The sequence below is a fragment of the Leptonychotes weddellii genome, chromosome 13, assembly GCF_054177405.1.
Source record: "Leptonychotes weddellii isolate Sample4059 chromosome 13, ASM5417740v2, whole genome shotgun sequence".
NCBI classification, from domain to species: domain Eukaryota; kingdom Metazoa; phylum Chordata; class Mammalia; order Carnivora; family Phocidae; genus Leptonychotes; species Leptonychotes weddellii.
Genome location: NC_138381.1, coordinates 35330505 through 35344645, shown reverse-complemented (window position 1 = coordinate 35344645; position 14141 = coordinate 35330505). Strand labels below are relative to the sequence as shown.

General features: G+C 34.6%; 1 protein-coding gene across 2 annotated transcripts in view; it reads right to left on the bottom strand.

Annotated features, from left to right (window-relative positions):
* Positions 1 to 284: 284 nt before the first annotated feature.
* NOL4 (nucleolar protein 4) overlaps positions 285 to 14141 on the bottom strand; it is a 291164-nt gene continuing 277307 nt past the window's right edge. For both annotated transcript variants that reach the window (XM_081801435.1, XM_081801436.1), the window contains one exon: positions 285 to 922. In XM_081801435.1, the coding sequence (XP_081657561.1) occupies positions 729 to 922 (194 nt within the window). In that variant the 3' untranslated portion in view covers positions 285 to 728. The remainder of the gene's footprint in view (positions 923 to 14141) is intronic.

The window sequence follows — 14141 nt, the reverse complement described above, 5'->3', positions numbered from 1 at the left end:
GCAGGCTTCTCTTAGAAGTAGTTCCTGATGTGACGATTTAAAGAACGTAGCAAGGGTTTGTTTTCCAGCATTGTTATTTTTGTAGAAAGAATTTGGAAAGAGGAGAAGGCAAAGGGATGTGGAAAAGGTACTTACAGTAGTTTCTCAAAACAGTTTTCTTTTAGGACCTACGAAAAAGTTACCAAAGTAAAAATGACAATTTTGAATGAAAAACAAGTTTTCTTTTTATAAAAATTACATATATTTTTTTAAAATACAAGATCCTTCTCAATGTTGTTATATCCTGTAGCAACAAGAAATTTGGCTTTTTTTTTTTTTTTTTTGCCAGATACTGCAGCTTTCTGTCCAATAAGTCAGTAGCAAATTCCACTAATATTTCAGTTGGATCTTGAACTATTTTTTTTATACCACAAGCTTCTTCTGTTTTATCCTTGAATTAGGAATATACAGCTTTTTTTTTTTTTTTTTTTCCCCCAGATATTTATGCTGACAAACTAAAACAAAAAGCAGTAGGCTGGACACATTACGGTATCTCAAGTACTTCAGAGGTTCAGAGTTCCTTTGAAGCACCTTAACACATCACTTTATGGATCAAGGACAATGTGGCATAATGGAAGTACTTCTCTTAAGACTGTGCAGTAAGACCAGAAGCATCTCTGCTGGGAAATCAAAATGTCATTAGTGGAAACTGCAAATTTAGACCTCCGTGAAGAGGACCGTCATTTGACTCAGTTCTGTTGTAAAATAAGATTTTCCAGTTCATCTGCAGAACGCAATAAAAATGCAGCTGATTCTCGATATCCTGCAACGAGCTGCCTCACAGCACTGATCTCAGTTGGACTCAGCTGGGGTCTGGAGCTTGAACTGCTGGAGGAGCCTGAGCTAGTTGCCAACTGCCTCTTCATGCTGAGATCCGTGGGTCCTAGAAAAAATAATCACAAAATTAACATGAACAATCTTTGTTCCGGAACTTTGAACACGAGCATTAAATTGTGGACTTAATTCACTTACTCTTTTGTGAGAAGCTGCTGATACCTTTAATCAAATACATCAGCTCTCCGAAATACCAAAGAGCAACATGATGTGAGATGAGTGGCTGAGTATTCTGAGAGTCCTTGTCCAGGCAATCGCCTCTTACTGTGGGAAGTCCGTGAAGAAGAACTTCTCCTAACGTGTGCTTTTTGGAAAATTCAATTTTAAGTCTACTTTACCCCGTGTTGTAGAAGTTTCTCCGCAGCAGCGTAAAATGTTGGGACTTATAAATGCTTTGTGTTTGCACCGTTGGTTAACAAATAATTTTAGATTCCACCTACTCAGACTTGGAAACATCCTAGATTGTGAGGCTAATGACTCCAGACTACAAACTCCTCCATTTAGAACAAAGGAAATTTTGGACAGGGGAATTCAATGACATGGTTACAATTCAACAACTTTTAAGTGGCACAGTAAGGATGTGAATTGCATATTATTTCATTTCAGGCAAATGCTTTTCTTCCATCAAGTTGATTAGTATTTAAAAATATGTATTAAATTAGTAAAAATTAGTGGGGTGCCTGGGTGGCTCAGATAGTTAAGCGTCTGCCTTCAGCTCAGGTCATGACCCCAGGGTCCTGGGATCAAGCCCCACATCAGGCTCCTGGCTCAGCGGGGAGCCTGCTTCTCCCTCTCTGTCTGCCTCTCCCCCTGCTCATGCTCTCTCTTTCTGTCTGTGTCTCTGTGTCTCAAATGAATAAATAAAATCTTAAAAAAAAAATTAGTAAAAATTAGTATTTAAAAATATTAGCAGTTTGTTTTAGAGGGGTGCAAAAAGTAAATGATCAGTACACACAATCTGCAAAGAAACCAGACCTGGAATAGTGCTTTAGGTATTGCTAAAGATGCTTCTATATTATTTGCATAAAACATTTAGGTGTCAAAATGTTTATTACATATAATTAAACCAAATCAGATAGGTCTGTTGACATTTCGTAAATTTTTAGTTTTTTGTAAATTTTTACTTTAAAACAATTTAGTTAACACAAATGTCTGAATTAAAGATTTTTAAGATGCTTTGCATCAATTCTTGATTAAGGGTTTTTTATGTGTTATTAAAGGTTAAGTGTTCATTGTTATAGCAATTACTTAATGAAAAGAACTATAATTATTAAATTTGCAATGAGTAATACATTTAAAAGCCCTGAATAAATATTACTGTGGACATAAGGCAGGCTCAAAAATTGTACCGATGCTCTAACTTGAAATGATTTAAACAGATTTTTCTTAAAGATAACATTTCAGATAATGGTATTCATTTCCTGAACCGAAACAAGGGATGTTATTTTATCCTGTTCGTTCTTCTTGAGGCCTGATGGAGACCGGTCAGGACCCAACCCCTTTCACTCTGTACTCTGAAGGGAGACGAGGACTCCTGTCAGCTAGGTGGCACATGTCCCATGAGGTGGGAACAGCTTCACTTGTAATTTAATTAGGACAGAGACAAGACTAGCACACAGGAACTCTGACATTTGAGAGGGACTTATTTCCACTTCTGCCACAGCCTTTCAAAGCCTTGATTTCCTAGCAGGAGTTAGCTTCCATTTGTTCTGTTTACAAAATCCTGCTGCTGACCTAGCAAGCTGAAAGGGAGAGATGTGGGCATGTCACACTTGCAAACAGGAATTGATGAAGAAGTGTGCAAGCAAATCAATAGCAACTAGGTTATTTGGAAAGTTCTGAATGGATTAAGAAAATATCATGACAATGGATTCTGGTTTATGGATGAACCAACTTTAAATTTGGATTTTTTTGTCCTTTATATTCAAGAATCCCAGTACCAGTACAAATCTTTATAAAAGGAAGTGGAAAGGAATTTTCTCAGTTATGTAGATATGGCACGTCTAGTTGATCATTATTTTGTTAGAAGTTGTAACATTTTATGATGTTTTTGCTGACAAGCCAAGTGGCTGGTTGACATCTTTAAGTGGAATTGAGAAAGGGTGAGCCTAGGGCTCAGGTTCTTTTTGGGATGAAAAAGATGGTGATTTCATTCTAACACTGCACTTTACAGATTATTCTCTACCTCTGGCTCGGGGGTAAAGGCTTCCCAACTAAGACATGGCTTTCACTTTCTTTCCGATTATCAACATAGGCAAATTCTAGATAGCTCAGGAACACAGAAGCCATTCACACCTTTGTTATTTTTCTGGAAGAAAGCTGACTTCATTATCTTGGTGTCTTTTGGATCTACAGGATCAGGATTAAGTATAATCAAAACTATAAGGAATTCTTTTTGCTGATTATTACTCAAAACTTCAAAGCTAAGAGGTTGAGCAGGGAAGCAAAAAAATTAAAAGTCACAAATGAACAAATTTAGTGACTACTCAAACAGCCTTTCCTTGTTTGTTACTAGTATTCTTACCTGCCTCATTTAGACAATGTCCTACTTCGTTGGGTTAGCGTAACCCAAACAATCAATACAAAGTAAAACTTCAAATCTTATGAAGACACTGGATTTAATGAATTCGAGGAAAATATTTTGGAGATTTAATCAAATCACAAAGCCACTAAAAAGTATGGTTCTGGAACAGTGGGACCAGTTAACAAAACAAGCAAAAATAATGACAAAATAGGTATTTCAAGAGAAAATGATTTGAGTATCAAGTGTTAAAGCAAATCAAAAAACTTGACAAGTTTTAAAACCATAATTATGCAGATCTACTTTCTTTATGTTCATTCTGAAAATTTGAGTAAGATATTTCATGGTAACAGGCAATGTTAGAAAAATTAAACTCCACCAAAACCAATCGTTGATTTTTTGTTTGTTTAAGGTTTGGAGGCAGATTTAAGTTATAAGTAAATTCTAATTAAAGGAAAATGAGTATCTGTAATTCACTTTATTTTTTGATATATTTTTAAATTAAAATATAGTTCACATACAATGTTATATTAGTTTCAGGTGTACAACAGTGATTCAACAACTCTGTTATGCTAGGTTCTTTTTGTTTTCTTTTTGTTTGTTTCAAGTTTTTATTTAAATTCTAGTTAACATTTGGTAAATATTAGTTTCAGGAGAATTTAACGATTCATCATGTGCATGTAACAACCAGTGCTCATCACAAGTGCCCTCCTTAATACCCATCACCCATTTTTCCCATCCCCTCCCCTTTTCCCCTTCAGCAACCCCCCATTTGTTCTCTGTAGTTAAGAGTCTATTTTATGGTTTGCCTCTTTTTTTTTCTTTCCTCTATGTTCATCTGTCTTGTTCCTTAAATTCCACATATGAGTGAACTTGTATGGTATTTCTTTCTCTAACTTATTTCGCTTAGCATAATACACTCTAGCTCCATCCACATCATTCAAATGGCAAAATTTCATTCTTTTTGATAGCCAAGTAATATTCCACTATCCATCAGTCAATGGACATTTGGACTCTTTCCATAATTTGGCTATTGTTGATAATGCTGCTAAAAACATTGGGGTGCATGTGCCCCTTTGAATCAGTATTTTTGTATTCTTTGGATAAATACTTAGTAGTGCAATTGTTAGGTCAAGGGTAGTTCTATTTTTAACTTTTTGAGGAACCTCCATACTGTTTTCCAGCTGCACCAGTTTGTATTCCCACCACCAGTGTAAAAAGGTTCCCCTTTCTCTGCATCCTCACCAACATCTGTTGTTCTCTGTGGTGTTAATTTTAGCCATTCTGATCAGTGTGAGGTAGTAGCTCATCATGGTTTTGATTTGTGTTTCCCTGATGATGAGTGAGGTTAAGCATCTTTTCATGCGTCTGTTAGCCATCTGTGTGTCGTCTTGGGGAAAAAGTCTATTCATGTCTTCTGCCCATTTTTTAACTGGATTTTTTGGGGGGATGTTGAGTGTTGAGTTTATTAAATTCTTTATAGATTTTGGATACTAACCCTTTACCAGATAGGTCGTTTGCAAATATTTTCTCCCATTCTGAAGGTTGCCTTTTCACTAAAATGTAGCTATCATCCGTCACCATACAAATCTATAATTCCATTAACTATATTCTGTAAGCTGTACCTTTCATCCCTGTGACTTAGTTATTCCATAACTGGAAGCCTATATCTTCTATTCTCCTTCAACCACTTTGCCATCCCCCATCCCTCTAGCAACCATTAGTTTGTTCTCTGTATTTATGGGTCTGTCTCTGCTTTTATTTGTTGTTTTAAGTTCCACAAATAAGTGAAATCATATGGTGTCTGACTTTGTCTAATACCATCCATCCATGGTATTAGAGAAAGTCCATCTATGTGGTCTCAAAAGGCAATATCTCATTGTTTTTTTTTTAATGATAGTCCATTACACACATGCCCACAACCACACAGCCCATGCATTTATTTATGGACACTTGGGCTGCTTCCATATCTAGGCTATTGTTAAAAATGCTGCAATAAACATAGAGGTACATATATTTTTTTTCAAATGAGTGTTTCTATTTTCTTTGGGTAACTATCCAGTAGTGAACTGCTGGACCATATGGTATTTCTATTTTTAATTTTTTGAGGAAACTGCATACTATTTTCCATAGTGGCTACATCAAAGTACATTCCCACTGGCAGTGCATGAGGAGGATTTCTTTTTCTACACATCCTCACCAACACTTGTTATTTCTTGTCGTTTTGAGTCTAGACATTCTGACAGGTGTGAGGTGATAACCTCATTGTGGTTTTGATTTACATTTCCCTAATGATTACTAACATCGAGCATCTTCCAATGTGTCTGCTGGCCATCTGTATGTCTTCTTTCGAGAAATGTCTATTCAGGTCCTCTGTCCATTATTTAATCACAACGTTTGGGAGGGCTTTTTGGTATTGAGTGTATAAGTTCTTTACATATTTTGGATATTAACCCCTTATTGGATATATCATTTGCAAATATATTCTCCCAATCAGTAGGTTGTCTTTTCAATTTGTTTGATGGTTCCTTTGCTGCACAAAAGCCTTTCATTTTGGTGTATTCCCAATAGTTTATTTTTGCTTTTGTTTTCCTTGCCTGAGGAGACATATCAAAAAAAAAAAAAAATGTTGCTAAGGCCAATGTCAAAGAGATTACTGCCTATGTTTTCTTCTAGGAGTTTTATGGTTTCAGGTCTCACATTTAGGTCTTGAACCCATTTTGAGTTTATTTTTGTGTATGGTATGAGAAATTGGTTCGGTTTCTTTCTTTTTTGCAAAATGGAGCTGTCCAGTTTTCCCAGCACCATTTATTGAAGAGACTGTCTTTTCCCCACTGTATATTTTTGTCTCCTTTGTCATGGATTAATTGACCATATAAGTGTGGATTTATTTCTGGGCTCTCTATCCAGGTCCATTGATCTATATGTGTTTTTGTGCCAGTAGCATTCTGTTTTGATTACTATAGCTTTGTAGTGTATATTGAAATCTGGGACTGTGAAACCTCTGGCTTTGTTCTTCTTTCTCAAGATTGCTTTGTATATTTGAGGTCTTTGTGGTTCCCTACAAAATTTAGTATTCTAGTTTTGTGAAAAATTCTGTTGGTATTTTGATAGGGATTGAATTAAATCTATAGATTGCTTTGGGTAGTATGGACATTTTAACAACATTCTTCCAATCTATGAGCATGAGATACCTTTCCATTTGTCTTGTCTTCAATTTCTCTCATTAGTATTTAACGTTTTCTGAGTACTGTTCTTTAACATCCTGATTAAAGATTCTTTTTACTTCTGCTCTGATCTTATATCATTCTCTCTACTATCTTTGAATTTTGTTGGTTCTTTTTCTAATTCATTTAGGCCACAAAGTTAGATTGTTTATTTGAAATTTTTTTTTTTTTTTTTTTTTTAGGTAAGCCTGTATCATTGTAACCATGTCTTTTAGAACTGCTTGAAAATGTTGAAACTTTGTGTTTCTACTTTTATTGTCTCAAGATATTTTTTAATTTCCTTTGTTGAACCATTGGTTGTTCAGTAGCATATTGTTTAGCTTCCACATGTTTGGATTTTTTTTTTCTACTTGATTTTTAGTTTCATACTGTTATGGTCAGAAAAGAGGGTTGGTATAATTTCAATCTTAAGACTTTTTTATGGCTTAACATGATCTATTCTGGAGAATGTTCCATGTGTACTTAAAGAATGTGAATTCTGTTTTTAGACAGAATATTCTATATATCTGTTAAGCCCATCTGGTCTAAAGTATCATTTAAAGCCACTTTAAAAAAAAAATGATTTTCTGTCTGGATCATCTATCATTGATATAAGTGGGGTGTTAAAATTCCCTACTATTTTCATATTACTGTCAATTTTTCCCTTTGTTGATATTTGCTTTTAATATTTAGGTGCTTCTATGTTGGATACATAGGTATTTACAGTTATTATATCTTGTTGGATCAATCCCTTTATCACTGTGTAATGCCCTTCTTTGTCTCTTATTAGTCTTTGTTTTAAGGTCTATTTTGTCTACTTATTTACATGGAATATCTTTTTTCATCCCTTCTCTTTTAGGCTGTATGTGTCTTTAGGTCTGATGTTAGTCTCCTGTAGGGAGTATCAAGATGGGTCTTATTTTTTTATCCATTTAGCCACTCTGTGTCTTTTGATTGGATCATGTAGGCATTTATATTTAAAGTAATTATCAATAGGCATGTCCTTATTGCCATTTTGTCAATTGTTTTCTGGCTTTTTGCAAATCCTCTGTTCCCTTCTTGCTGTCTTTGTGTTTTGATTTTCTGTAGTGATATGGTTAAATACCAAATTTAGACAAGTATACAATAAGGAAAGATAATTAAAAGCCAGTATCCCTAATGAACATATAGACAAAAATCCTTAACAAAATATAGCAAACCGAATTCAATATATTGAAAGGATCACACAGCATGATCAGGTGGGTTTATTCCAAGGATGCAGGAATGGTTCAGTATCTACAAATCAATCAGTGTGATGTACCACATTAACAAAATGGATATAAAACATATGATCATCTCAACAGATGCAGATAAAATCCAACATATGTTAAAAGCTGTCAACATAGCAGGTATAGAGGGAAAGGTACCTCAAAATAAAGCTGAAAGCTTTTTCTCTAAGACCATGAAGAAAACAAAGATGCTCACTCTCACCAATTTTATTCAATATAGTATTGGAAGTGCAATTAGGCAAAAGAAAAAAGAAAAGAAAGAAAAAAGGGAAAAAAAAGAGAAATAAATGCATTCCAAACTGGAAGGGAAGACCTAAAACTGTCAACCCTAAAATTTGTATGGAACCACACAGGACCTCAAATAGCCAAAGTAATCTTGAGATAGGAACAAAGCTGGAGGCAACATCCTCCCTGATTTCAAGCAATATTACCAAAGCTTTAGTAATCAAAATAGTGCGGTATTGGCATAAACACATACAGAAACCACTGGAAAAAGTAGCCCAGAACTAAACTCACACATATGCGGTCAATTAATTTAGGACAAAAGAGCCAGGAATACACAATAGGGAAAGAACAGTCTCTTTTATAAATGGTTCTGGGAAAACCAGATAGCCACATGCAAAAGAATTAAACTGGAATTCTATCTTAAACTATACACAAAAATTAACCCAAAGTAGGTCAAATACTTTAAGATCTGAACCCATAAGACTCCTAGAAGAAAAAAATAGATGGTACTCTATGACCTCAATCTGGCTATGATATTTTGGATTTGACATTAAAGCAAGGCAACAAAAGTAAAAACAAAACAAAACAAAACAAAAAAACACTTGGGACTATAGCAAATTAAAAAGCACTGCACAGCAAAGGAAACCATCAATAAAAGGCAACCTATCAAATGGGAGAAAATATTGACAATCATATATCTGATAAGGGGTTAACATCCAAAACATATACAAGCTTAATACAATTCAATAGCAAAAAAAAAAAAAAAAATCTGATTAATAAATGGGCAGCTCCGAATAGACAGTTTTTCAAAGACAACATACAGGTGGCCTGAAATACCTGAAAAGGTGTTCAACATCTCATAATAATCAGGGAAATGCAAGTCAAAGCCACAATGATATATCACTTCACACATGTTAAAATCGCTGTTACAAGATTTCATAAAATTCTGTGGACAAAACTCAAAATTCAACAACTGATAAATATATTAGAAAATATTGGGCGCCTGGGTGGCTCAGTTGGTTAAGCGACTGCCTTCGGCTCAGGTCACGATCCCGGGATCCTGGGATCGAGTCCCACATCGGGCTCCCGGCTCAGCGGGGAGCTTGCTTCTCCCTCTGACCCTATCCCCTCTCATGCTGTTTCTCTCTCTCTCTCAAATAAATAAATAAAAAAATTAAAAAATATATATATATATATTATAGGTCTACTACTAAGAATGAAATTCTTTGGACGGGGATAACATTTTGCTTAACTGGGGTTTCAAATTTATGTTCCCTGTTATTAAAATCAATTGTAAATGTCCATCTGTTAATGTGGATCTGTATAGAGATTTTATGAATTTTATATAGATGTTTCCAAATTGAGTATATTCATCATTTGTAAAGGATTTATAGCCACCTTCTGGATTTTCTAGATACTTACCTAATAACTTGTCAATGCATTGAAGATTAAGTACTTCCAGTTGAAGATTAAACTGGCAGTTCTTCAACTGAACAGTGAAAACTATTTTGAAATATGGGAATTTATTTTCCACATGTATAAAGTCCAAAAAAACATTGCTGAGCCTATAGTATGTGCTCAGTAAATATATCCATTGGAAATGTAGATTTAACTTCTGGTTTTAACTTGGACAGTATGAATTTATAAAGCAGCTTAGCCACTACATATGATTCAACCAATGTTATCAGCAAAATGGCTTTATCACGGCATAAGCTTCACATATAAAAACTGTTTCATCTTTTAATTTTAGATTGAATTCATCAAGAATCATTGCCCATTCTGCAGTATAAGCTAATTTCCAAAGCCATTTAGTGTTTGTAATAAAGTTTTAGGGCAGTTCTTGTTCAGAAAAATTTCAATCTTGGCCCTGACCTGAAAAAAAATTGTAATAAAAGTTTCCCACAAAGCCATCAAGCTGCTGTGTCTTAGGACAAGTAAGGATTTGGGTTCAAGTAATTCTTGGGTTCTATTTTGGACAAAATCTCACAGAACTGATGATTAAATTCATGAAAACGAAGTTTAACATAGACACTACTGTTCAATATCACATGATAGATTCAAAGGTTTTCCACAATGTACCTAATTCAAGAAATGAATAGTTCAAGAAATAACTGAATGCCTTATGTTTTAATAAACTTTGTAAATTTGTCCAAATAAGCCTTTTTCTGCTTCATACATCTTAGATTCCACTTTAGGTTTTACTGAGTTATTTTGTTTTTTACATTGAAAATATTCTCAGCTAAAGGTGTTCCACCTATACTACTCATAAATACTAAGTCTTCTGTCACTTCAGACTCATCATTGATTACTCAAAAAACCCCAGCAGTATTAATAACATCTCAACTTAAGAGACAAAACAAGTTTTAATTAGTTGTCTTATTTTTAGTTGATTATTAATATTGCTGATATCTCAATTTCAGCCCTTCAAACACTGTTTTTGCCATAATGCTATTAGTCAAGCAAGTTTAATTTCTCTAGACACATTTCTTCAATTGCTGCAGTCAAACCCAATTTAATAAACTCATTATCCATAAGTGAGGTCACTTTCCCTGCCTGACTAATACATGAGCCACTTAGAAACTTACTTTGGTTGCAGGCTTATTTTTATTTTATATTGTGATCATATGTTTAATAGAAGTATTTTATTGATAATATCGTCATACTTTTCTGTCAAAGGGTGAAAAAAAATATTATTCTTTAGCATCTTGGCTAAATTAGCTAATTACATACAAAGCATCCAGTGCAGTGAGTGGGTAATAGCAGATACACATTACTAAATTCAACATACAAATGAGTTGTAGTTACAATCACAAGTGATTATAATAGAATTTGCCTTTTAATACTGCTCTTGATGATAGGATTATAATGCTATCACAAAATAAGCTGGGGTACTTTCCCCTCCTTTCAGTCTGTTTGTCTAAAATGTATATTATTTCATCCTTAAGGTTTTGGTGAAACTCATTTGTAAAACTATCTGGGTATTTTTTAGTGCATAGGTATTTATAATACTGATTCAATGTATTAATCATTGTAAATTCATGAATATCTTTTTTTGAGTCAATATTTGCCAATTATGTTTTTGTAAAACAGTCTAACTAAATTTTCAAATATACTAAAGGCATTAATATTTTAATTTTTAAAATCTTTTGTTCATTCTTATTATTTTATACTTGTTCTTGGTTAATCTTGCTAGATATTTTTAAGTCCATTCAAAGATTTTACTTTTATTGGTCTTCTCTATTGCTTTTTTTTTGTTTTGTTTTGTTTTAATTTCTCCTTTTATTTTCTTGGTTCTGTTTCTAACTTCTTGGGTTAAATGAATAGCTCATTAATTTTCTTTTTCTAATGTGTGTGCCAAAATACCACTTTAGTTCCATCCCACAAATTTAATGTGTAGTGTTTTCATCTTCATTAATTATATACATTTCTAAGCACAATGCTATCAGTATATTAATAATCCTTTGGTTGTCACCATTTGCTTAGTCGATATGTCTGAAAGAATGTGTGTCGTCAAACATGTCTGGGCAGGTTCTAGATATAGCCAGATTAAATTTTTGTTGTATTTCCAAATCCAAGTGATTTCCCTTTCTATCAGTCAGTCTCTGAGAGAAGTGTTTTAAAGTCTATGGCTATGCCAATTTCAGTTGCCCTGAATGTAAATGGGCTAAGTGCCCGAATCAAAAGACACAGGGTATTAGATTGGATAAAAAAACAAGACCAAAAAAACAAACAAACCAACCAAAAAACAAAAACAAAAGAAAACAAGACCCATCAATATGCTGTCTGCAAGAGACTCATTTTAGACCCTAAGACAGCTCCAGATTGAAAGTGAGGGGGTGGAAAACCATTTACCATGCTAATGGACACCAAAAGAAAGCTGGGGTGGCAATCCTTATATCAGACAAATTAGATTTTAAACCAAAGACTATAATAAGAGATGAGGAAGGACACTTTATCCTACTTAAAGGGTCTATCCAACAAGAAGATCTAACAATTGTAAATATCTATGCCCCTAACATGGGAGCAGCCAATTATATAAGCCAGTTAATAACAAAAGCAAAGAAACACATCGACAACAATACAATAATAGTAGGGGACTTTAATACCCCCCCTCACTGAAAATGGACAGATCTAAGTAAAAGATCAACAAGGAACTAAAGGCTTTAAATGACACACTAGACCAGATGGACTTCACAGATAATATTCAGAACATTCCATCCCAAAGCAATGGAATACACATTCTTCTCTAGTGCCCATGGGACATTCTCCATCCCCATTCTTGGGATCATTCCCTGCATATATTCGGACCACAATGCTTTGAAACTAGAACTCAAATACATGGAGGCTAAGGAGCATCCTACTAAAGAATGAATGGGTCAACCAGGAAATTAAAGAAGTAGTAAAAAAAATCACGGAAACCAATGAAACTGAAAACACAACTGTTCAAAATCTTTGAGATGCAGCAAAGGCAGTCCTAAGAGGAGAGTATATAGCAATACAAGCCTTTCTCAAGAAACAAGAAAGGTCTCAAATACACAACCTAACCCTACACCTAAAGGAGCTGGAGAAAGAACAGCAAATAAAGCCTAAATCCAGCAGGAGAAGAGAAATAATAAAGATCAGAGCAGAAATCTATGAAATAGAAACCAAAAGAATAGTAGAACAGATCAACGAAACTAGGAACTGGTTCTTTGAAAGAATTAACAAGATTGATAAACCCCTGGCCAGACAAATGACCCAAATAAATAAAATCATGAATGAAAGAGGAGAGAACACAACCAACACCAAAGAAATACAAACAATTATAAGAACATATTATGAGCAACTATATGCCAGCAAATTAGACAATCTGGGAGAAATGGATGCATTCCTAGAGAAGTATAAATTTCCAAAACTGAACCAGGAAGAAATAGAAAACCTGAACAGACCCATAACTAGTAAGGAAATTGAAGCAGTAATCAAAAAACTCCCGACAAACAAGAGCTCAGAGCCAGATGGCTTCCCAGGGGAATTCTACCAAACATTCAAAGAAGAATTAATATCTATTCTTCTGAAACTGTTCCAAAAAATAGAAAAGGAAGGAAAATTTCCAAACTCATTTTATGAGGCCAGCATTACCTTGATAACCAAACCAAAGACCCCATCAAAAAGGAGAATTACAAATATCCCTGATGAACATGGATGCAAAAATTCTCACCAAAATACTAGCCAATACAACCAAGTGGGATTTATTCCTGGGCTGCAAGTTTGGTTCAATATCTGCAAATCAATCAATGTGATACAATACATTAATAAAGAACAAGAACCATATGATCCTCTCAATAGATGCAGAAAAAGCATTTGACAAAGTACAGCACCCTTTCTTGATTAAAACTCTTCAGAGGGTAGGGATAGAGGGTACATACGTCACCATCATAAAAGCCATCTATGAAAAACCCACAGCAAATATCATTCTCAATGGGGAAAAACTGAGAGGTTTCCCCTTAAGGTCAGGAACATGGCAGGGATGTCCACTATCACCACTGCAATTCAACATAGTGCTAGAAGTCCTAGCCTCAGCAGTCAGACAACAAAAAGAAATAAAAGGCATCCAAATTGGCAAAGAAGAAGTCAAACTCCCACTCTTTGCAGATGACATGATACTCGATGTGGAAAACCCAAAAGCCTCCACCCCAAAACTGCTAGAACTCACACAGGAATTCAGTAAAGTGGCAGGATATAAAATCAATGCACAGAAATCAGTGGCATTCCTATACACCACCACCAAGAGAGAAGAAAGAGAAATTAAGGAGTCGATCCCATTTACAATTGCACCCAAAACCATAAGATACCTACGAATAAATCTAACCAAAGAGGCAAAGAATCTGTACTCAGAAAACTATAAAATACTCATGAAAGAAACTGAGGAAGACACAAAGAACTGGAAAAATGTTCCATGCTCATGGATTGGAAGAACAAATATTGTGAAGATGTCAATGCTATGTAGAGTAATCTACACATTTAATGCAATCCCTATCAAAATAGCATCTACTTTTTTCAAAGAAATGG